Source organism: Phodopus roborovskii, unplaced genomic scaffold, assembly GCF_943737965.1.
Source record: "Phodopus roborovskii unplaced genomic scaffold, PHOROB, whole genome shotgun sequence".
In the NCBI taxonomy this organism is placed as follows: Eukaryota; Metazoa; Chordata; class Mammalia; order Rodentia; family Cricetidae; genus Phodopus; species Phodopus roborovskii.
In genome coordinates this window covers 28,040,720-28,067,355 of record NW_026126459.1, presented here as the reverse complement: position 1 = coordinate 28,067,355, position 26,636 = coordinate 28,040,720, and the positions used below count along the sequence as shown (strand labels likewise).

Genomic DNA, 26,636 nt, shown 5'->3' with positions numbered 1-26,636 from the left:
TAAACTCATCCAAATAAATATGTATGCACATTTGTAAATATTGTCAGGTTATTTTTCTGTGAATATTTTAAGCTTTGATTCCTGTGTTGTGAATTTCCAAATTGTTCATACAAGAGTTGCATGTTAAGTTTCTTAAAAGACTCACAAACTGTTTACCCTGAGTGGCTTTAACATTTAGTGTTCCCAGAAGCTATGCATGAGTCATGCAGTTCCCACATTCTCATCAGCATTTGGAGGTTTAGTTGTAACCTTTTAGGTAGCTGTGGGGGGTGATGTCTCAGTTTAATTTATAAGCTGAATTTTCCTAATAACTACTACCATGTAGTGTCATTCTTGTGCAAATTTGTCATCTATTATCCTCCTCTTCTATGAAATTCTCTAACGTGATTGACTTTATACTGTAGAACACTTAAGGTTCTTAAAACTCGTCCTGTCTCCTCTGAGGTTTTCGAACACCTGTTTCCAGGCTTAGTTTGCTTCCTCATCTCCATAAGAGTCTTTAGCACAATAGCAACCTTCACATTATCTAACAGAAAACAATGGATGGGCCTAGACTCATCAGCTGCTCTCACTTCATTGCTATGGTGGCTTTTTTTTCTTCCAAGCATCTGGCAGTTACACAACATGGTGTGACTTCATTTAAGCAAGTTAAATATCCAAGAACATTTGGCTTTGGGATTTTGAAGGTGGAGTCATATTTGTTTTCTACAGCAACACAAAGAAGTGGCAGAGCGATGAGCACACTATAGCGAATTCCAAACAAACTGAAGACCTGAACTTGTAACTTCTATTGTTTTAATTTAAAACTATGTGAATTTGACATTTACTTATTTAATTGTGGAAGTTATTTTACAAAGCTAAATTTAAGCAATATTTATGGGGAAGATAATTCCTTATTAACTATTGAAATACCATTAAAATTCTTAAAATTGAAACATTTATGTAAATAGTCTTTGAAAAGAGGTCTGAAAGACTTAGTCTAGTTTTTATCTTTAAATGATATCAAGACTTAAGTCTGGGTTGATGTTGTACAAAGATCATGTGACTTCAGTAGAAATATATTCTCAGATAGTTTATGATAGAATAGAATGTTACAAAATGGGTGCAAAGCGAAAGCCTATCTAAACTGGGAGGTAGAAAGTGTAAGTTTTCTTTCTTTTTTCCCCTTTCCTTCTTTTGTTTTAAATCATAAAAGGTAGTTTATAATCATTCAACGTACCAGTTTAATGCTGCACTTTTCTTACCTTTGAAGCATGCTCTGTAAACTTCACAAATGTCATTGAGTGACATTCTCTTGAATGGTTTTAGCATATTTTACTATTGCCAGCCCTTTTAGCATTTACATTTCTAGCATTTTCTTATGGTTCTTCTCTTATATTTGATAGCATTCATTTAAGATACTTTATCAGAAAGATAATTTCTATGTCAAATGATGTAAACAGTGCATGCTGCTAAATCATCTGTATGGGCCACATCCACAATAGCATTCATTAATCAACCGCACTTACCAGCTACATTCCTGGAACAGTGGTGGTGATCACTATTGTTATTGTCATTATTGTCTTTGTATTGGGGTGGGTGTTTAATACTAAATACTTAATGAATGTCCTATGGATAGTTAAAAATGTTTATTTTGCTTACCAGGTAAAAAACATTATGGTAAATGTATATGGACCATCAAATTTATTACTCATTCTTGATTGCTGTGGAGAATACCTGAGAATCTCATGGTCCAGTGCACTCATGTAAGAAGTGCCCAGTAAGACAGCACTTTTACCTGTCAGAATGCTTTCTCTGCACTTGTGGAGTTGCCTGTTTCTCCTTGCATTTCTCAAAGTACTTCATTGAATATTGTGAGGTTTCTGTTACTTGCATAAAGAATCATAGTTTTTCCATGAACTATTGTTTTTTCAATGTCTAAAACTTGTCTTTCTTTCAAATACTGCTTTTCTTGTTGACTTCTAGTTTGACTGCTTTTAAATATTTCCAAGCCTGAAAGAAAGAGGTTTTTTTTTTTTTTTTGTTTTTTTTGGAGGGGGATACTTTTAATAAAATACAAGTTTTCTTTTCATCCATTTATAGATCATGATTTGATTGCAAAATCTAAAAAACTCTTTACATAACTCGACTTTCCTGCTTTTGTTTTCCCCTAAATGTTTTACAGTTGTATATTTTATAACTTATTTCATAGTGGGTTTTCAATAAATGTGTATATAAGGTTTGAAGTTTAGGTCAAAGTGCATTTTATTGGCACGAGCTGACCATATGGACCCACAGTTTGTGTCAAAATGTTATTTTGCAGGAGCAATACACTGCAGACAGGGGCAGGAAGAATACATTCAAGACCAACTTGGAATAACTGCTGAGTTCCAGGCTAACCGGCCAAAGAGTGAAACCTTGTCTTAGCAATAAAAATAAACAAAACGTGTCTTTATTATTGTACTTTTGAACCATTAGTAAAAATCAGGGAAGCATGTATTTGTGTGTTTTCTTTCTGTGTTCTATATTCTGCTCTATGGCCTTGGATGTCTCTCACAAAACTGTAAAGAAACCTCTGTATAAGGTAGATTAAAGCCTTGCTTGTTATGCTATTTTTCACAATTGTTTGAACAATCCCAGTTATTTTGCATTAATGAAAATTTCTAATAATTTTGTCTATAGCTACAAAAGCTCTTACTGTGAGTCAAAGAATTCAATAAAACCCATAACAAACTTTACATAGAAACATGCAAACACAGAGCACCGAACGTTCTAATCTGTGAACACGGTGTGCCTGTCTAGTTAAATATACAGTCTGTCATTTCCTTCATAAATTATTTATAGTTTCCAGCCTATAAATATTGTACAAAGTTAATTTTATACATTTTTAAAAGCAATGGAGCAATGGTAAATTTTTTATGTGTCTTTCATTTGTCAAACTTCAAGGTCTGAATCTTTTATATTCCATATTTTTGAATTGGTTACCTCCCTCCTTCCCTCTCTCACTCACTCTCTCTCTTCCTCTCTCTTCTCTCTGCCCACCTTCCTTCTTTCTTTCTTTCTTTCTTTCTTTCTTTCCTTCCTTCCTTCCTTCCTTTCTTATTTTGGCAAGGTTTTTCTGTGTAGTCCTGGCTATTTTGGAGCTCATTGTGTAAACCAGGCTGGCCTTAAACTCAGAGATCCATCTGCCTCTGCATCCTGAGTGCTGGGATTACAGATGTGTGCCTTAACCACCCAGCTGGATTAGCTATTTTTATTCTTTAATAAAAATTGAATTATTAAAATTGTGTTCATACTTTCTGGGTTTTTATTTTGAGATGGTTGGTTTTTCTAAGTCTCTATTTTAAAATTCAGCAAGGATGCTACTTCCTAGACTTAGATTTCTCCATCACTGTGTTGCTAAATATCACACTGGGAAACAATCCCTGCAGTCTTGATTTTTCTTTCTTCCTTTTTTCTTTTTCTTGAGAACTTGTTCTATCAATAAGGGTAAAATTCATTCTTCCATTTCAATATTCCATGACTAATTAATTACAATAATTAATATTATCAATTATTGTTAATTCGAAAGGGTGGTAAATCACAATTTGTGCAAATACATAAAGTCAAGCTTACATGCATGTTCATGTAAGCATTAGAGTTATGCTTAAGCATGTAGTAAAAAAATACAGTGCAACTGAGGAAACAGTTTCTCTGTGAGCTCAGGAAAGCAGGCCTGCTCCTAGAAAGGTGGGCTCACTGAGATACCACATCTTCCTTTCCCAGAATTTTAGACCCCTGTGCGATAGCTTACTGGACCACAACACGCAGCTTTGTAAGTCAGCTCCTTTTCTTAGTTACCCCCCCAAAGCATTAATATTTTCCAGTTTCTTTTTATCTTTTAAAGCAACCATTCTTCAATATGTTGGGTTCCCTTATTCTTTCTCTGCTATCCTCTTCCTCCATGTGGCAAGTAATTCAAATGGGGGTGGGGTGGGGTGGGAGGTTATCTCTTCATCTTTGATTCTCTTTCTCCAGACAACTGTTGAGATTTATAACTTGCCTTCCATATAAGTTCAACAATTAAACTAAAATAAAATTGTCCTTAAGTTTAAAAAAGAAGGTATATCCTTTTTTTTTTTTTTTTAAAGAAACATACTTTTGCTTTATGATGTGATAGCTTTAGATGGGTATCAAGGGAAGATTATAAAGTAGAATGGTGATACTTATTATGAATTTGAATTATGAACTATTCAGAGGATTCCAAGAAAGTACATTTACATGTTCATGGCATGGGTGAAAGAAAACTGAGTTCATTGCTTTGGTGCAAAAAAAAAAAAAAGTATTATATCTTAAAAGAGAAATTATTTTAGGAATAACAGCTTTAATCTCAATTACACAAACAAAATCATCTGCAAACAACATGAGAAAGCATAGAAATATGCAACTATGGTACATTTGTGAAATGGGATAAAAATAATGTGCGTTCCATATAAAGTTCCTTCTTGTCTGTTGAATGTTGACTTGCAATGATAAGCATATTTTTTAGAGGAGATGTTCCATAATGTTTACAAAATTCCAAGTAGATCTTATGGTGCCATATAGCCACCATATGAACTTGCTTTTTAAGAGCTATAAAATTTAAAAGATGTAGGAAATAACTTAGCTAATTTGGGTAAATTTCAACAATGTATTTTCCAGCAAGAAAGAAAAAAAAGAAACTTACTAGGTATCTGTTATCCACTTGATGTAAGAAATAGGTATGAATTCTCAAATAGGTATTTAGGAATTTATTCTCAGAAAATCCATATGGAAAAAAACCCAGAGAAATAAACCACCTAATCATGATATTAGTAATTTTCTATTTTTGAGAACAAGGAAAAAATAGAATCTAAATGAGTTTAGTTCTACTTCCATTTTAATCCAACAGTGTTGAGGTTGGATTGTTTTCCATTGACGCCATCAATGGCTACAATATGTGCTCAGAAATCACATCTTAGGTTTTATAACAGAACTCAGACTTGGCTATGAACATTAGCTTACATTTGTAAGCAAGACACACGGTTTTCCTTAAGATGTTGGATGATTAAGGATTGTTGCATGACTCAGAATTTCCTAAACATCCTTACATGCTAAGAACTTCAGAGACCATTCATAGTACACACACACACGCACGCACACACACACACACACACACACACACAGAGAGAGAGAGAGAGAGAGAGAGAAAGAGAGAGAGAGAGAGGGAAGGGGGCTCAACACCACTACTTAAGTTAAGTGTTATGAATAATATACATCAAAACCCAACTTTCAAAGAATTGGAAACATTTTAAGGAGCTATAGAGCATGTATTCCTCAGCTTAAAATATTTGCTTTCCCTAAATACATCATATTCCAGGAAAAACTCATTGTTCCTCTTTGCAACATGAAGACACTAGTCAATAACTAGAAACAACATAGGACTGAACCAGGATCCATGAATGTGTCAGCTGAGAGGCCTGGACAGTCTATGGAGCCTCTAGCAGTGGAACCAGGATGTATCCACAATGTACAAATTGTACATTTGGGAGCCCATTCCATGGAGAGATACTCTCTTAGCCTAGATGCATGGGAGAGGGCCTAGGCCCTGCCCCAAATTGACATGACAGTGATCCCTCATGAAGGCCTCACCCTCCCTGGGGAATGGATGGGGGATGAGAAGGAGAACAGTGAGGGCCATGGGAGGTTAGAAGGGAGAGGGACCTGGGATTGATATCTAAAATGGGATTGTTACTAATTCAAATAAAATTTATAGAAAGCTAAAAAAATTGAAAAACTTCAGAATAAACTAAATTATGTTGAGATTAATACAAAAAGCATCCATGATGCTCTAATAAAAGAAATTTGCATGCATACTTTTGCTAATGAACATAAGCAGTTAGTTAGGATGAAATCCTGAAGCCTGTTCTCACGACAGGATGAATCTATTAGTGCAGTTAAGTGTTCGCATGCCTTATTCATTTCCAAATACTTGGTTAATGCCGGAAACAAGACAATCCCTGGCTTGTAAAAGAGAACAAACCCTAAAACATGTGGCATACTTACACACTTTTCGCTGTCAAATACATAACACAAATGTTTATTTGACTCGGAATCTTTGCATATGAAAGTGAATATCCTCTTGTCAGTTTTATCATCTGCGCAAAATGATATTCTATGAAGCTGGCAGTTGTGTTGAACTTCCTGTGAACATGAATGGAAATAAATGTAGTTGATTCTATTTTCTTCCACATTCTGAAATGTCAGCTGTGTTAATAATACATCTTACATTTTGAAAGTGCAGCAATCACCTGTCAAGTCTTACTCTTGCAGTTGCAAATGCCTCAAATTTAAATAAATACACACATAATGGAGATGGAACTCCTGACTCAAGGTCTAAACAAGACATTCACATAATAGTGCACACACCAGTACATGCTGGAAAAAGGAGGGTCAGTGGTTCACGGGGATCTTTAAAAACTATGTTCTTTCAAGCTTGAACATTTACATAAGAGGATACTGAGCCCCAAAATGTTAAAACATTTTCTAAGGTTTATAGAAAAAGAACAAAGTCTGCCAAATTCTTTGCATTTGGTGCAATTGAAAATAATTGGCACTGTAGTCTAGAACAGAACCACCTCTGTACAAGTTCCCACAAGCCCCCATAACAACTCATCCATAGTTCTTTCATTAAATATCAGGTCTCAATGGGTATTCACTTACTCCTGGGCATTTTCTGTCCAAGTAGGTCATCCTTGCAACTTTGGTAGCTTAGGGCTGTTAACACGACAGCCTGCAGATGAAAGAATTAGGGCTTCTAATAGGCGGAAAGACAACTAATCAACTAGACAGAGTAGCAGCATGGGTACACATGCACACATGTATGCATGCATGCATACACACACACACACACACACACCCTGAATTATGATGAATTATAAAACTCAGGATCATCGTCAATATTATCTATTTATCGCCATAGTTTTCTGAAACATATTCAGGTTAGAAAAATCTTATACTTTACTTAATTAGAACTGATGAAAATAAAATATATCAATCATTCTGTTGCCTACTCTATATGCATCCTTTATTTCAAAGTGCATTATAACACACAATGTCAGTCAGACTTTGGTCATCCCAATATTTGGTGAGTGTTGTAAAAGTTTAATGATTGAGCTATTATAGTTTTATCCAAGGCTGAAATTTCCAATTTTAAACATGAGAGTGTGTGCTATGAACATTTTCTTGTATTTATTGTAGTTGAATCAGAAACTCAAAAATTGTCATCAACATCATTAAGGATACAATAGAATCAAATCTTTTTGCATTTTGCATGCATGCTTGATTTGAATTAATCTACCAGTCTTATTTCTACTTTGTTTAACAGATGGAAAATGGGAATGTAGCTGTCTTATATAATAAATGCTAAGAGAATTTATATATAGCATATACATTATCCCCTGGGTATCAGCTCAATCAAGCATTTGCTGGATGAGCTTAACTATGAAATCGGAAAGATACTGTATAAACATTCCTGACCTATATGTGTCCACAGAAGAGAAGGGTAGTGCTAGAAAGAGTAGTATGTAGGCTTTCCCAACTAGTGCATGTTAACTGTAAAGAATAATTGGTTTCATTGTGACATTCCATACACACATGGAACATATTTTAATCATATCTAGTTCATTGCGACCTAATCCTTTCTCTTCTCTAAAAGTCTTCCTTCTATATTCATATTCTTCATCATTTTGTTAATAGGCTATTAATAAGGGCATCTTCTCTTTTGCTCTTAAAGTTTGATAAACAATGACAGCGTATATCTTAGATTCTTTCCTATATTTTTCCTGGTAGTGCAATCAATTGCTTCACATTTACACATATTTTTGTTTTAATATAGTCAATCAAATAACATCTCTGTGTCATACTGTAGTTTCTGAATAATGATAGCTAGTATATATCATTAATAACTATATAATCATGCTTATGATACATTTCGTTGTCATAGTTAAATAGTTCAGAAAAATGAAAATGCAACTGTAGAATTACTGTTATACAGTTCAAAAATGATTTATTATTTCTACTTATTTATACAATAAGCACATCATTTCTATAACTAGTGATGGAATGTGCTATCTTTCCTCCACCGAACAATGAGTATGGTCAACAGCATTTGTTTGCAATCAGTTCCTTGTTATCCTACTATTTGTTTATATTGGTGTGATGGTTCATATGAACTGTCACCTTGAGATAGGCCCAGAATCACACTAGGAAACAGGCCTTTGGGCATATCAGTAGGTGATTATGTTGATTATACTAACTGATGCATTGACGTGTAAAGACCCACTTTAGTTGTGAGTGGGACCACTCCCTGGGCAGGATATTCTAGAATGCATAAAGTAGAGAAGGAAGCTAAGAGTTAACATGCCTTCATCATTGTCTTCTGTCTGAGGATATAATGTCATTGGATGCCTCAACAAATGTTGTCTTGACTTTTTAGGCCTTGCCTTTTCTTGCATTATGGACTGTAACAGGAATCTTTCTTACAGACTTTTGTTATAGTATTTTACCGCAGAAAGCATAAAATGAATTAAGGCAGTTAGCAAAGTCATCTTCTTACAAAAAGAGAATAGAGCTGAGGACTATAACTTCATTCTCTTGCGATATCTTTTTTATTTTTTGCTTTGATTTTTGTATTAGGTACTGGGGATTGTATTTAAGCATAACTTTTTCTGTATAAAGTCAGACAGTCTACCTTGTGATAAAATTCACGTATATTAAACCTAGGACTAACTGTGAGATGTGATAAAGAGATATGGGAACACTGGAAACAAAACACACAGCAAGGAAACACATATTTATAATCAATACCTTTCATTATAGCAGAAATAAAAAGATCAATGTGTCTCTCTCTGTAGCCCCTGTTTCCATAACCACACATTTAATTTTACAGAGCAACTAAGGGAGTGGGAATGAGAAAAGCACTAACTACTACAGAGGTTGCATTTATTTCAACTTTACACACCCAACTGGGAGAGAAACAGTTTCTGTAAAGAAAGGCCATTCTTGATTAATAGTGTATGTAAAAATCCACCTCTTACATTAGATCTATCTATAAAAAATTTAAGAGCCTCAGGTTTAATTGATCTTTTCCATAAATTCCAACTTACATAAAGTGATTTTTATGATTAGATTCATTTATTTCTCTTGATGTAGTAGTTTCTAAATTTGTGTGTCAGAGTTTCCTGTGAAATGTATTACTTCTCTCCTTTCCCCTCATCTCCTTTCTCTCAAAATACCATGACTGACTTCTTATAAGAACTGATTCTCAGAGGCACAAGATGACTCCAGACATTAACATTCTGACAGTGTCCTGACGACCCTGGTGTTTAATAGAGCATATAACTAACTCCTTGCTTTAAGTGGCTTTTATTTTTTTCAGTGGAATGAAAACATGACACTTTCTATACATGCATTTAGTCAAGTATTCCTGCACATGCACACAGTCAAGTCATCTTCCTGCACATGTTCAGTCATGTATTCCTGTACGCTCACAAATAAGTCTTTCTGTATGCATACCAAGCCTTCATGTACATTCACACAGCACACACACCCAGTCAAGGCTTACAGGTTCCTATGAAGCACAGAAGTGAATGTCATTTGTTGTACTGCCATATGCAATAAAATTGTAATTGAAACATAGTATCAGAGGTTTTTTTGTTTTTGTTTTTTGTTTTCTTTCTTTTTTGTTTGTTTTAAATTCCAAGATAATTTTTCAGACCAGGGAAGGATAAAACTGGAAATATTCTTCCCCATGAGCAGCTATAAAACTTGCTTTTGAGGAGAGCACACTATGGAATCTTTGTATGAAGGATTATTCAGCATAGGAAGCTGAAGGTCTGGGACGAGGACTGACATTGTTATCACTCACTGATCTGAGTAAAGCTGTCAGGAACGATCAAAAGCTAATTCTCTAATTATGTTCTATCAAATCCTGTTGCCCTGATATTTTGCTTATAGTGTTTACTTGTGAAAAGCATATACTTTGATAATAACAGTTGAGGAGACAGAATGACAAGTAGGCAATGAGAGACATTCATTCATTCATTGGCAAAATTCTGAAAACAGGGTTATCCAATAAGAACAAGATCAGGTGAACATCATCCAACCTCTTTCCCCTCTTGCCTTTACTCTGTCTTTCACAAATCACAGGCCTGTTCTACACTAAAACTAATTTTAAAGGCTATTCAGAATGTATTATTTTGGTGGACAATAACCATCGATTAGGCCCCTCTTTTCTTTATTTTTTTCCTCTTTAGTTTTTTAATTTTCCCCCCTTTAAAAAAGAGTTCTATTCTCTTATTTAAAAGTTAAGGAAAAATGTCTCTGCATCCCAAGGTAAAAAATGAAAAACTAATGAAGCAGCTGAGACCAACTGTAACTTACTTACTGGGCTTAATTTTGAAGGTTTCACCAAGCGGTCAAAAAGCCAAGAAAGAGAAGAAAAACATAAAATATCTGAACTACTTGTTGGGGTCCATTAGAGAACTTTTCACCACTGTTCACCTACAGAAATACTCTCCTGTAAAGGGCACATTAAAGTCATGCAGCATATACCAGGTTAAATAAAGAGCTGCACAGCCACAGCTTCCTCAACTACTACTGATGGCACAGGTCCTCACACATCCTTCCTCAGCCTCACACAGAGACAGATCTCTCACATTTATATTACTGGGACCAACATGGAATGTCTTAAGTATTTATATGTTGTACCTATTTAAAAAAAAAAAAACAAGTTAGGATTCTTTAGACAATGTGGAGCCTTAGACCTTATGTTTACAATTCTGTTAGATAAATTCAATGTAACTGTTCCAAGAACTATCCTTTCTTCTGCCCAAAGATCTCATGATAAACTATAATTGTAAGAGAAAGGTTTAATGAAATAAGCAGGATCTTATTAATTTGAGGCTTCCTGCCTATTTCATTTCTTACCAAACAAACTGCAAAGCCAAGGACATGAACAGCCTAACTTTATATATAACAAAAAGTGCAGCTTCATCCAATTACATATAGCTGGGTTTTAACCAATCACCAGCAGCCAGCTCACTACACTTTGTCTAAATAAGGCAGACATCTAGCCATAGCCAATTAGAAAAATCCCCCTACCATATTTATGTTTGGCCTTTAAGCCTCATTTTTCATGTTGGTGGATGATTCTTAATACTGCCTGACATATGACATCATCATTGGGGTGGCAAGAATTAAATGTGAAAGGTTGTTTTGTAGGGAGATGGAAGAAACAAAGGGGTTGGGGTGATTAACTAAGACTAACAATGTATGAATAAATTCCAAAGGAAGACTGATAATTGGTATGATAGTTTAAAAGTTGTAAAAAAAAAATTTAAATGGAAGGATCCTGTATAGCTAAATAAAACTTCTCCTGGGAAACAGGAAACATAAGTCATTAAATGAAAACCCCTGTGTCAGAGGTAGGCTACCCCCCTGTGAGTTGTTGGTCAAGGATTCCCCTGAGAACCCCAAATAAAGTGGTCATTGTCATTGTTTGTGGACCATCAGAAATACATGGCAAGACCCCTAAGGCTGAAAATGCCGTGTCAGCCACAAGACATGGAGAAATAAAGTTGAATTTTGGCTGGGAGCTTTCTTCCTACTGGTTTGACCTCAGTGCCAGGAGATGCGATGCAGGTTGCCAAGGAAGAATTGCTATGCGGTCTTACACAGCCCAATTCTTTCATGCTATGCTGTCAACTGGAAGGGAAAGATGATCCCACTGGTACAATTGTGGCAAGTCTATATTAAAGGGAAAAGCAACTACTTTCTGATCGAATTTCAAGTCTGCACCAGAGGAGATAATTCCTGTCTGGCATCATAGATACGGTCAATGCCCATAGCCACAGAGGTACTACGTCCTTAAGGAAATTACTGCTATTTTTTACTAAATGGACATAATGTGTCACCAAATTGCCCCCTAAATAACTACATTCATGTCCATAAACTAGAGCTGTCAATTTGGGTCACAAAAGCTTCTTTTTGCAGTGCAGTGGTAGCTGCATGGATTTGTGATAGCTGAAATGATGAGGAATAGTAATTGCTGAGTTCTCATCTGTAAGTTACACATCCCTTTTACTCCCTGAAGGACTCATAAAGACTCACAGAATATGAAATGATGGGATGGAGAGATGTGAGATACCGGTTTCTGGGTATGACATGCCTGTAGCATTCTGAACTCAATGCAGCTGTAATTATCTACACAAGACCTGCACGAGCTTAGTCCTAACACAATCTTGTAATCAGTGAAAAGAGGAACTCAAATCCCACCACTTCAAGAGAATCTTTGATGAGGCTATGATGAAGAGAGAGATCTTTTCTTCAGGTGGATAGCAAACAATAAAGTGAATAATCCTCACCATGTTCCTATAGGCAATATTAATAAAACTCATTGGGTGAAAAAGGAAGATGGAAGCAGACAAGGGACTGGTTGGGGCAGACAATGGAACTATTGGGAGTAAGAAGAAAACACAAAAAAAGGCAATTTTAAAAACTATAATCAAAATACATTGTATACATGTATGGCAATGTTATAATGAAACCCATTTTTGTGTATCACTAATATATGTTGATACAAATATGAAACTTTATCGTAAGGTAGGCTTTTAATTGGAGATAAGGTATTTATACAGGTAATTCAGTTAATATGAAGGCATTTCATGATCTTTAAGTCAATCTGGTGTTCTTATTAAAAGTAACATAAACAAAGTAATAAATAAAACCCAAACATACAAAAATTCTGAAAAGTATGTGCTAGTGAAGATACAGTAGCCAACCAATTGTGCCAAGGGAGAAGGCTATGGAGAAAAGTGAGTTTGTGGACATATGGATATTGAGATTCAAGGCTCATAACTACAAGAGAAATAAATTTTTATTGTTTAAGTTATACAGTCTTTGGCATTTTGTTATAGGAGCACCAGAAAACTTACACATATCAATTGCATTTACAAGAAAGGACATTTTAACACACTACACACCTTTCTTCTTTTATACCCAGCAAACTATACCATATATACCTTGCACATGAAGTGAATAGAAATCTCTAAATATAGGTACTACGAGTACTGAATATACTTTGTATTAGTTGTTAAGTGTGGAGCATAGGTTGCAGAGTAGACAACTCAAGATTCTAAGTTTCCCTTTCCCAAATTCCTATACACATTTAAATAAATCACCAAGAACCAAATATTTAAAGTTGGTAATAAGTTTTAAATATCCATGAAAATGTAATTGTTACAGGTTGAAAAATAGGGCAACATGACTTTCAAAAAAACAAGCCTTACCTTGCTTTTGGGTTCGAGGATCTTTACTCCATATATTGATATTTGCAACTCAACTTTAGGAATCTTCTGGCCTTCAGATTTCTTGATGTGTCTTGCAAACTAGAAATGACAAAGAAATCCACAATGTTATGGTTTCATTCTTATAGAAAATGAATATAAACGTACAGTTGGAATTTGTATCTGTAGCAGACATTTCTAAATTCAGGTAGTACCCATTACACAGCGTCTCATAGAAATGGTTTTGCTCAGTGACTGACTCTGTCTGACACTATAATTCAGATTCATTTGCAGTGACTTACTTTGTCTTTTTCCTTTGGTTTTTGTTCACTTGCTTGGCTTTTCTTTTTGAGATAAGCTTTTCCTTTGCACTCCATGCCAGCGAAGAAATCAATATGTAGATCCAAGCTGCGCTCAAATTTATAACAATCCACTGCCCTAGCCTCTCAAGTGATATGATTACAGGTATGAGCCACCATGCTGATCGTAATTATTAAACAACAACAACCTCCCCAAATACACAAAATTTTGATTTTCATACATTTTTGACATGATATTTAAAAGGCTGAATGTGTACCAACCAACAAAGAAAGCAATGAGGGATGGTAGGTAGACATTACTTTATTTCAAGGTAATTTTATTTTAATACAGTCTCAGAATTTGCTGTTCACCTGCTGTGGAGTGATACCTACTTAGTTGTGTATACTGTCCTATCAGCCGAACCAACAAAGACAAGACTGACTGATATATCTAAACCAAAGCTAAGAGCTCCAGTCCTTTTACACATAATGACTCCTGTGTGGAGTCAGGGTGGTTAGAGTCACATATACAGCATCTTGGAGGCACAGTGGTTTCTCCCTACTTTCATAGCTGTCTTTGTAAAATCTTAAAGAAAATCAGAGCAGTTCTGCTCTCAGGTGGAAGATTTAGTGGAAGAAAAATTTTAAGATTCAATTGAATTTGAGTATTAAATAGTACATATGTCTACAAACTTTTAATATTAGTATAGATTCAAAGGTTTACCTATGCACATATATACAACATATATGTGTTATTAGAGTAAGTATGTCCTAGGCAGTATTTTGTAATCCTTTTTAGTTTAGTTGCTACTTACCTGAATCCATGGTTCACTGGGTGTCTCAGTTTCTGCCCAACTCCCTATTGTCTTAGTTCACTGGACACTGGATGTTCTGGTTTCTGCTGGCAACCCCTCTGATTCCCTACTTCTTTCTTAGCTCCTTCCCTCCATATGACTTTTTTTTTTTAAGAGGAAAAAGAAGGAGACTTTTAAAGTAGTAGAATTGCTCACCCCACTCCCAGGATTTTCTACAACTCGTTTTCAGCATAGGGAAAGGCCTCTGAACTTGATTCAAATGGATCAGATGGAGGTCGGGCAGGGCTCCAGGGCTCTTGTGTGTCCTATTTATTTGCATTGTGAAATTCACTCTAATTTAGGACAGATGTGAGCATGCATGGTCCAGTTGTTCCTGGGGCAGAGTGTTCAAAGCCTTATTTCACGTCTTTGCACTACCACAGAGAAGAACGTAATTAATGCCTACAGGAGTGCCTTGAAGTGTCTGCCTTCGAATCCCAGCTGGTGCTGTTTGTTATACTCCACTTTGGGTGGCATAATTTTTCAGCCTGCTCTTTCCTGCATCCCTTTGAACATAAGCTGCTTACTTATTTTTTTTTCTTTTTTCTATAAGTCTTACAGTGTGCACATGATATGCAACATGTGCCAAATACTTTTAGGTCTTTATGAAACATGTTTTGCTCCCATGAAACCCAAAAGTTATTGCAGATCTCTCTCAAAGAATGTATATTAGCTTTCTTTTCCACTCGTGGTATTCTTTTGCCTTAGCATAATTAAGCAATTGTGAGGTTTCCATGCAGGATGCATTAACAGTACCAGCTGTTCTGTGTTCTTTACCTACGGAAGGCCACCTGAGAAAAGCCACCCTGTGCTGCTTGAAGGGCCATGCAGTGGCTTCCAAGGCCTTTTCACCATCTTGAAACAGTAATCCCTGTGACCTCCAACAAGAATTATATAACCTTCTATTTTATGAAAATCTTGCTATAAAACACTCAGTAATTTAAAACTATTTTGTTTAGAAAGAATAAAAAGAATGGAAGAAATGAAGGAAAGAGTGTTACACATGGGTACACACACACATGCACGTACACACACATGCACACACCCACACATGCACACACTCACACACACCAGAGGAGGAGGGCTGGAAAAAGGGGAGTCACAAGAAAGGGAGTATGAGCAGAGTAGAAAAAGAACTAAACAGCTGATGGATCCTCTGGCATCCTTCTTCTGCCTCATGTCAAGACGAAGCTAACAGTGCAAACAAGCATTGAGTCCTCTGTTCCCATCCAAGCCAAACTCCATTTCCTAATGTCCTTCAACATCCCCAACAGTGAAATGGGCTGGTAACAAGCAGCCTGGAAGCTACACTTGCACCCTGGCACTCAGATCTTTTTCTTTTAACATTATATTTTCTATATTTAAAAGAATAAATATATTCTTCCATTCCTGTTTCATGTATATCAAGGACTCCCATTAGTTTTTTGATATAATGACATAAGTCTTGTATCTAGAATATCTAGAATTAGACTCACTCAGCTTTATATCTTAATATCTTAAATAATTTGATAATCTCTGCTTTTTTTTTCTTTTTTTTGTAAAGGTCAAGCTCACTGCTCACAAGACTTTGCATGTTCCCATCTTAATTCTCCTTGATTTTCTTACTTGTGGATTTCTTAACTGTGTTCCAAAACTCTTCAAATTCAGGAGTGATGAAATACAGTGCAAGACATGATGCTTTCTTATCCTTGGCTATATTCTTTTTCATGTCTGTTATTTTAATGTAAATGCTTGAAAAACCTTGTTCACAAAGCCCTCTCAATTCACTTTACTTTATAGATCTGCACAGATAGATATTCCTTGTAACTTGAACATAATAATCAGATCCAATAGAAAGGTTCAAATAATGTGAAAGATAAACATTCTATATACTATTACACTACAGCATCAAAGCACAGCCTTTGTACCCATGAAATAATGAAAAAATGAAATGCTATTTGAAATTATAAAGTCAGCTAAACATGACTTACCTCTATTTAGAGTTTGTAATGAAAATTTAAAGAGCATTAACTTTTGATGCCGTCATTACACAACTTCCACATGTCTTTCAAATGATACTTAAAAATGAAATATAACTCCATTATTAATGGGATAAATGTAGTGGGCAAGAAAATTAATGTATTACTGTGGCCCTATTATTTGGCAACCCTATGTTACTTTGTGTGCGTGTGTGTGTGTTTTATTGAAGATGGATTCTTTTCTCATACAATACATCCTGATTATAGCCCCCCTCTCTCTACTCCTCCCAGTTCTTTCCCACCTAACCTCTGCTCCAGATACACTTCCTTTCTGTTTCTTAGTAGGGAAGAATAGGTTTCTAAAAGATAACAATCAGATATGACAAAATAAAAGATAATATGATCAAGTAAGAACTATCATATTGAAGTTGGACACAGCAACTCCGTATGAGGAAAAGAGTCACAAGAGCAGGCACAAGAATCCACTAGTTCTCACTGTCAGGAGTCCCATTAAAAATGTAAGCTAATAGTTCTAGTGTATACGCAGAAGATCTGATGCAGACCTATACAGGCCTTGTGATTGCTGCCCCATTGTCAGTGAGCTCATATGGGCTTTTCTTAATTGATTCAGAGGATCTTACTCCCTGGTGTCCTCCATCCTCTCTGACTCATAACCATTCTATCTCCCCTTCCGCAGGATTTCTTGTGATCTGAATGGAGGAGTTTAATGGAGACCTCCAATTTAGATGCTCCCTCTACATAAAGTCTGGCTCTGGGTCTTGCTTGGGATCTGTTCTTTTCTGCCACTGGAGGAAGCATCTCTGATAATGGCTGGATAAAACACTGTTCTATGCGTGTAGCAGATTATCATTCATTAGGAATTGTTGTATTGATTTCTTTTTCTTAGATGAATAGAGTTTGTTTTTACCTTAAGTATCTCTGGGCTATCTTTTCTCTGGTTCGTAGTCACCCAAGAATTCTCAGGTATGGGTTTCTTCTTATTAAGTAGGTCTTAAGTCAGGTTAGACATTAGATGGCTACTCCCATAAGTTCTGTGCCACCATTGCCCTAGTATATTTTTCAGGCTGGACAGATTGTAGTTCAGAGGTTTTGTGGCTAGGTTGGTGTCCATGTTTCTCTTTCTGGAGCCTATAGAGTACATTCCCAGACCAAAGAGTCTAGAACATAGGGATAAGGGCTCCATCTAGGCCCTATTATGACATCTCCAAATTCACTGAGGAGTATAAGTGTTGTCCTTGGCAATGGGGTTCTGTTGTCAGTTTGCAGACAGAAATCCTCTGTCTTAGCAACAGCCTGTGCTGTATGGGACTCCCTTAGCCAACAATTCAATTGAATGCAACTTACTATGTCCACTTGAAACTTTTTGACTACGAGAGGGCCAGTTGAGACTCTATATACCCCATTACTAGGAGTTCATATTAGGATCACTTTCAGATATTCCAGAAAATTTCCACTGTAGTAGGTTTCTATACCATCACCCAAAATGCTTTTCAATTCAAGTCTTCTCTTCTTGAACTTCCCTTTCCACCCCATCTCATCCTAACATGATCCCCCACTCCTGTCCCCACTTTCCCCATGTCTGATCATAAAATCAAGTCTACTTCCTCCTCCCAAGGAAGTCTCTGTAGCTTTCAGATACTTCCACTTTACCTAACCTCTATGGATCTATTGATTGTAGCTTGGTTATCACTAATTTTATACTTAATATCCACTCATCAGTAAATATATACCGTATCTGTCTTTCTGGGTCTGGGTTACCCCACTTAGGATGATTTTTCTTCTAGTTCTATTCATTTGCAAGCAAATTCCATTATGTCATTTAAAAAATAAAAACAGGTGAAGAATATTTCATTGTATAAATGTACTGCATTTTCCTTATAATTCTTCTGCTGAGCGACATTTACAAGGAACATTGTTGATTAAATGTGATGAAGAATCCTTTGTGTATATGTTCAAGAGTTGATGGGAGATGTCATTCTGTATATGTTTCTTATACTGGTTAATGAATAAAGCACTGTTGGCCAATAGGAAAGCAAGATAGGCGGGACTAGGAGACAAGGAGGAAGTAGTAAGGGGAGCCAAGATGGAGAGTCGGGAGAAAGCAGTATGCGGGCCGGCTCCCTGGTAAGAGAAATACATAGATCAGCAGAAATGGGTTAATAATTAAGGCAGAGCTAGCCGATAAGAAACAAGTAACCAGGCCAAAAGAATTATATCTAATACAGAGTCTCAGTGTGTTATTTGGGGCTGGGGCGGCGGCGGGACAAGACCAGCGGCGGCAGGCAGAAGAACCATATGCCTTACAAAGAGTGGCATAGCTGAATCTTGAGGTACATCTAAGGAACTGCCACATTGATTTCTATAGTGGTTGTACAAGTTTGCACAATAGAATTATGTGACACAATGAAATCCAATGATGGAGACCTAAGATGATGACGATGTTTTGGCAGTGACTTCCAAGGCTGTATTATGTTGAAGCAGCCTCATGCATTTGAGTGGAGCCTTTTTTTATGAGGACATAATCCCTTTAAACAGGGGCCAAAAGATTCCATCTCTACTTATGTCTCGGGGAGGCAGTTGAGTTAATTTCTATGTCCCAGTGTGTATTCATATTAAAACATAACAAATTGTGAACACATATTAAGTTCTGGTGGTTGAACTGATTGGGTTGTAACAGACCTTTTCTGAAAATGAAATTCATAACAGTGCCGAGTTTTATAGTTTCACACTCTTAGATACTTACTGCTTCTTTAAATATCAGGCTAAGGTATGATTAAGAAATAGAAAAATGGCATGCTGTTTTGATAAACAGAGTATGAAAGTACTTTCCTTTTCATACAAATTACTTTAAAATTTATAAACAATGAATTCTCTATAGTCACAAAATAGCAAAATAAACAAATCGCTAAGAGCATCTTGTTAAAACTCAAGCAGACGTCATGAAGTACGGGAGTATGAAAATACCATTACTTAAAATTCTCTAAGATTTTCATCAACCTGCATTATGCATACATTTCTAATTCTTACCTAATGTCAGAAGCCAATACATTTAAAATGCACTTAGAAAAGGAAGTAAATATAAATAACATTTTTAACTACATGAGAAAAAAATCTAAGCACAACACTACAATATATTTACTAAAATTGTCAGAACACATGTTTGGGGAAAATAAGCACAAAATCTAAATGGGGCCACGGACATTTGGCAGTTTCTATTTCTAATGGAACCACAGCGCCACCCTATGGCCATATCTATATGATATCAAAATTAAAATTATTTGTAAATATTAATACATTTTATTGTAGATTTTTGACTTCTGACACAGCATAAAAGAAACAATTTGCAACAAACAGTTAAAACGACTGTCTTACTCAGGTTGGCTATTACAATATTCTCATATATATACATATACATATATATTTTTCTGAAAAACAAAAACAAAATTTTCAACTAATATAATTTATTTATCAAGTGCATATTAATTGTGAAAGACACACATTTAATAAAAGCTACTATCCATTAACTATATTTTTAACTATCTTGATATTCTCCATTATACCCAATAAGAGTTCATTTCCAAGTATGAAGCTATATAGAAATGACATATAAAATCTCACAAAATACATATAAACTAGTCATAGTTTTAGAAGCTATTTAAGTCCAAATATCTCTTTGGCATAGTCATAATACAATTGGACCATTTTATTTTCATATTTGAGATACTGAATGAAGAATTCCCAAGGTATAAAGAAATATTGCCAATGTTGTTGTTCTTTTAAGATATATTCCGGTTGTAATAAAGTATGCTCAACCCAGGATTTAGATCACTATTAAAGCAATAAATACAGTTGTATTTTGAATGTTTCCACAAACTACAAGGTGTTTAAATAAAATCCTCTATTAGGGATTAAAGAGGTTGCTCAGACAAAGGCTACCCTGAATCATCACCTAACGAATACTGGAAAGAAATGGTTAATGAGCATATTTTCCCCAAATATGAGTGATATTAACTCGAGGCTACACAGAATGTTTATTTCCAGGACTTGTGTCAAATAGTCACAAGAGTGAATACATGAGGGCACAGCCTACTTCATTTCTTTATTCCGAATACAAATCTCATTCTGACCTTTTCCCTCAATTTAAACTTTGTAAATACTTCATCTGACCTTCTCAAAACACAGTGGTATTTTCCAGTGTTCATGATTCTGTCTAGAACAAACCACAGGACCTAATAGTCCTGTGGAATGAGCATATGATCTAGAACCAAAGTCACAGAAAGTTGTCCCACATCCATCAATTGGTGAGAGCAACCACAGAAAAAAACAGCTAACTTTTTAAATAAAGTAGTGGTCTATAGATCCTCTTACAACATGAACTGCATGCCCTCTTGAAGGAGTTTTTCCAACTGAAATCTCAGTGAGGCTGACTTTGGACAGCTGGACTATTACATAAAGGTGTTTGTGGTGTCTAGTGGCAAGATTTTATCAGGAAACTTACGGAACATGAAATCATGAGGCTTCATAAATTTTTCTCGAGAAATGTATTACCCATGAACATTTAGGTCTTTTAATAAATATTTTCTTCTGCTCTTTTAATCACACAATCTCCCCTAAACCTGCTCATAGACATGGCCCACTGGGATATCCTTAATGCATATCATCACTATAAAAGTCTACTTTGGAATCAATTGTAATCATCTTTTCAAATGTTAGATATAATAATTTAACTATAAAATGTTTCTATGATGCTACTCCTAGTTTTGAGTAAAAGCGTGGGTTCATATTATCCAACAAATATAAAGGCTGACACTGAATATAAACACTTATGGAGTTCAGCCTTAAAAGCTTTTAAGAAATTATACTTTATAAAAATATGTAGTATGTGCATCAAAATGACTGTATGAATGTGTTTGTAATTGAAAATATCTCCTTGAACAGGCGATAGCTATTTAATGTTAATTTAATGAGAGTGGCCCTATACCTACCACAGTTATCCATATTTTGGCTTCCATCCATCTGCTGATGATATGAGACCAATGCACTGGCCATTTTTTCTGAGGGCTTTTCCTTACCTTCAGCTTCCTCACAGCATCTCTCACAACTTCTGTTCCCTTCGGCTGCTCCACTTCGGTACTGCCAAGAAACTGAACATGAACATTCGTGAGACATGTGCTTCACTAAGCCCCATCATCTAATGACCTAGAGCTATATGCTGCATAAGGAAAAGCTAGGCAGAAATTCAAACACAAATCCTGATTAAGGAGAGCAATTGTTAGCCAATTTGTGTATAACATATGGAAATACATCATTTGACCATTTACAGTTCCTAGTTTTCAAAAGACTTTTCAAAAACATATTTTACTTGAAGATTCTACTGGAAGGAACACTGAAATAATTTCACTGTCTCCCTTAATCTCAACAGTTAAAAGTTAGTGAGTATGTTAAGTCATTGTTACTATCCTGTTAACATAATGGCTTCATGTTATAATCAATGACTTTCTCAAGGATAAAATATGTTCACATTGACAAGTATTATTGAAAGTTTAAATTCATAGGAAATACATACTGATATTGGTTACTATATTAAACTGTAATAGCATGTTTAACATTTATAATTTCAAATCTGTTTTCCAATTATTAAACTCCTGTGGCATGTAGAATCCAAAAATCATACTTTATAAAGTATTCAATTTACACTTTCAGTAGTGTATGTGTACATATGACCTATAATTTCACTATTTTTAAAAATAACCCTGAAGTTGCTGGTTTTGTTAAAACTTGGAAACAATCCCCCAGTGTAAATATTGTAATGATTATGACCTTGTCAACCAGTCCCTATGTGGTAGAACATTACTTCTCCAAACATAACCCATCAAGTCTGTAATTTATATTCTTGAAGCGCTTTATATGAATAATTATTAATCATTAAACCCTTCAAGCATATAAAATTTCTCAAAGACAGTTTTGTTCTTGTCATACACCACAGATCATACTACCAAAGTGTCATCACTTCTGATAGAGTGTGTGCTCATCTTAGAGGAAGTGATTAAGTAGGGTATCTTCATATGATTCTATGTGTTAATGTGCAGAATGGAAGAGAGTAGTAAGGTCACAAAATCTCATTTTATTTACTTCAGTTTTGAAAAATGAACTACTTAATTAATGTAGAGCCTCATTTTTCTTCTTAAATTTTATGTGTATGTGTGTGTTGCCTCCATGTATGCCTCTACTAGAGTGGGTGTCCTTCTGGAACTAAAGTTACAGATGGGTGTGAACTACCCATGGTTGTTGGGTATTGAACTTGGAACCTCTGTGAGAACAGGTAGTACTTTGAAACACTAAGCCATCTCTTTAGCTCCTTACAATTTAAAGTATGTTTTCTGTGCTACTGTCTTGAGAACTACTGTGATAGGAAATTAAAAATAAAATATGAAATTTCTTTATCAAATATATCAGAGTCTCTAGGGATAAATCTAGGAAATTATTTTCCTGAGGGTGACACTTTGCACTGGTCTACAAGCATCTGGAATAGAGCAGGTTATAGGAAGTAGATGGCAGACAAAAAGGTGAGCTGAAAACCCTGTTTCTCTTCCTCTAAAGAGCTCTCAAGAAAGAAAGTAAAGTGTCTTTGTACTGAGATCAAGACTAAATTATGTGAGACACAACACACTGTTTTTCTAATTAAGACACCAGGATTATGTCAACTATTCCTGAGGCTTCTATGTTCCTCAGAAGACACCACTGTTACAAAGAACTTGGGTGATTACCCAGAAAAAGATGACAAGAGGAAATAGAATATAAAGTCATCAACACCACAAAGGAACCAGAGTTAGTGATACTGGTTGCAGGATGCTGATGCTGGTTGCAACATAAAGGTCCATTTATTGTAACTTACTGACCTAAACTAAAAATGTTTGGTGCATCCTTAGTCTGTATTGAAAAGTGTGGCAATGTGGTATATGTTTTCCTCATGATTTACAAACCATACCTTCTCTTTTTTTATGTTTCTAAATTCCAGATATTTGTAATTTTATATTCCACACAAAGAATGAAATGCATGCATTTCTTGGTTCAATGTATGGAAAACATATAGTCTAGGAAAGCTTATACTCTAACTAGCATTTTCCAGTCTATAGTCTATTGAAATTGAAAATATGAAAATGTCCATTAATCTTGCTAGTATATTAAAGATGATATTAAAATATGTTATATTAGATTAATTTTATCAAATACTCATAATTATATCAATGATTTAAAGTGGTACAATCTCAGTGAGCTCATTCCTTATCCTTTTATTTCCATTGATTCATTCATACTGCTATATTCATAATAATCGCTTTTCAAAAGTATGGAAATGTTTGAGAACTCCACCTTTGTTTTCAAATGTTACTCAAATGAACCTTTGGAAGTTTGTGTTCCGCTTTGCTTCCTTACCAGCAGAGAGCAGTGTTGCACAGCATTACATTTAAACTGCTTTGCTTGTTGTCAGATTATTTAACAATCACTTCAGAAATAATGAAGGCATAAAACAAAAGGTAAATAAGTTAACATTAAAAAAATAATTAAGTAACTAAGGGTTTATCCAGTCTCCTATAAAATGTGTTAATAGGTAACATAGCAAGTACTTAATTTATAACCAAAATATGAGATATATATTTTGCTTATATCAAATTCAAAACATCCCACTTTATTATGTACATTTGCTGTACAACTGCTTTAAAATGTTAAGAAAAAACACCTTAAGATATAAAAAAAATCTTAAAGACAAAGATCAATAAAGAATATTGGTGGCATATTAACAATGAAAATCTGATTAGAGAACAATAGACAAATGGGAATGTCCTTGTAACCAACAACACAGACTATAAATATAATAGGATGACTTTTCTAAGTCAAATCAACATTAATATGATTTTTAAAAAGTGCTTTTTAACCCTTTTGCTTCACAATAAATTAGTAGATTAGCTGTATACAAGAAAGCCAATTTAATTTACAGATTTTATTTGGCTGACTTACCATGCTATGGGTCAAACAATATAGGAAAAGCCATTTTCAAAGTGCATCACAATTGCTATTTGCTAAAGAAAGGTCAGATTCAATTAGATTTAAACCTATTAACTGATTACCAAAACTATAAGCCTGAGAAAATAAATTAAAATAGACCCACCAAAAAGAGAAGTCTAATTTAAACTTTAACTGATCTAACAGGTACCTTTTAAAACAGGTCCAAGATGTTTGATAGAGTATTAAAACCAAGCTTAGCATTAAAGAGTTTATTTACCTTTTATATTCAGTTTAAAATTTCTCATTTTATTTCAATATTTTCTATGAAATCATATGTTCTTATTATAGACAGATATGGGGTGTTTCAGTAGACTCATGCTTTTAAGGGAACATTAGGAAAAGTAGGCTCTAACAAACCTGTTTCCTGCAAACAAGAGCTTATACAGTGTGTCCAGTGGCTCCCACTGAGCTTGAAGTCCATTCAAGCAGGAAGCATTCTTCAGTCTCAGGAGTTGCATAGCCCGAGCCCTTCAATGTGGGGCTCGGGCAGCTGGAATGAACTCCAGGCATCCACTTGTATAAATGTTAAAGGAGTGCGAGAGACTCCTATAAAATGAACATTTACAGAAAACGAAAAGCAGGGACTTCACAATCCATTTCTCAAAGAGAATCACATGACTGTAAAAATGCAGAGACTATGGAGGTTCTCCAATCCCATCTCGTCATTTTAAAGAGGGAATCTGGGCATTAAGGAGGTGAAGGGACTTTCTGAGGCCACAAAGATTGTTAGATGAATCCCAGCCCTTCAAACTCTCTTTCTCACGTGCTGCTATTTATTACTGTTCCCTGAAGCAAAATGGAAAAGAATGGAAAGTGACATGGCCCATTAGATCTGGCTAATAGTTGGAATTACAGGACTCTCTTTATCACATACACTTTAGCTAAGTCTTAGGCTATATATTCTCTCATAAAATACATGGAGCATGGTAGGAAGTCCAACAGGATTTTGGTTGTTCTTCAATGAATTGAATTCAAGAATTCCATGATGTAAGAAGTAAAATTCTCATTATCTGTTTTCTCATTCATAAATGAGAAAACTCAATGCTGTAAAAAGTTGTATGGTGTTTTCAGCATAGCATAGGCAATCAATGAAGCTAATATAGACTAAATGATTAAATAGAGTAGTCACAAGAAGAAAATAAGAACAAACCATTACTACTCTAAGAAATATTAATCCTAGTTCTAGACAGTTTAACACACTATTTAAAAATATGCTGGTATATAATTATTAGTAAAAGAAGATTCTTTTTATTTTTGACATTATTGCCATTGTAATATTCTTTGTTATTGTATTAGCTGCAAAACAACACTGAACACAGTGCTAGTCATCACTCATCCATGCTGGTTCCTTTTACGTCAGTTTGATCCAAGCTACAGTCATTTGGGAAGAGAGAACCTCAACTGAAACAAGGGGAGCCAAAGGATGGGCCTGTGGACAAGCCTGTAAAGCAAAATCTTCGTTGATAACATCTTTGGGGAGACCAGCTCACTGTGGGAAGCATCATCCCCAACTCTGATCTTGGGTGCTATAAGAAACAGACTGGGCAACACATGAGGGCATTCCAGTAACAGCACTTCTCCATGACCTCTGTTCCTGTTCCTGGCTCCCAGGGTCCTGCTCTGATTTCCTGCCCTAGCTTCCCTCCATGATGAACTTTAAACTGTAAACTGAAATAAACACTTTCCCCAGTGTGTTTTATCAGAGCAATAGAAATCCCAGTTAAGACACTACATTAACCTCAATTTTCCTTAATCCTACTATTTTGATGATTCAGTATGTGATATAGTGCTCTGCTCTGGGTTTAAACTTCTATCAAGCACCCTCCCAATCCCAGATATTACACTACATCTCAAATGCATTCATTTGAAGAACCTTTACTATTTCTAGTGCTCTGTCCAAACTCCTGGGATCACTATGACCCTTTCCCATCCTTTTTGACTAAAATTTCCAGAAATACCCTTACTCCTTCCTATTAGATAATTTTATAAGTATTTTTCAGAAAAGATACTACACTATCATGATAATTGTTAGTGTGATCATTAGTTTTGTTTCCATATCCTAATACATTTCCTTAAAAATTGATTGTGTGTTATCTGTGAGCCAGTTGTATTCTAGGA

At 35.3% G+C, this 26,636-nt stretch overlaps 1 protein-coding gene across 2 annotated transcripts in view; it reads right to left on the bottom strand.

Annotated features, from left to right (window-relative positions):
- Window positions 1-26,636, bottom strand: part of Gulp1 (GULP PTB domain containing engulfment adaptor 1) — a 235,411-nt gene that overhangs the window by 24,554 nt on the left and 184,221 nt on the right. For both annotated transcript variants that reach the window (XM_051190105.1, XM_051190106.1), the window contains exons 4-6: window positions 21,527-21,598; window positions 13,326-13,424; window positions 6,043-6,180 (exon numbers count right to left, since the gene is read on the bottom strand). In XM_051190105.1, coding sequence (XP_051046062.1) covers window positions 6,043-6,180; window positions 13,326-13,424; window positions 21,527-21,598 — 309 coding nt within the window. The remainder of the gene's footprint in view (window positions 1-6,042; window positions 6,181-13,325; window positions 13,425-21,526; window positions 21,599-26,636) is intronic.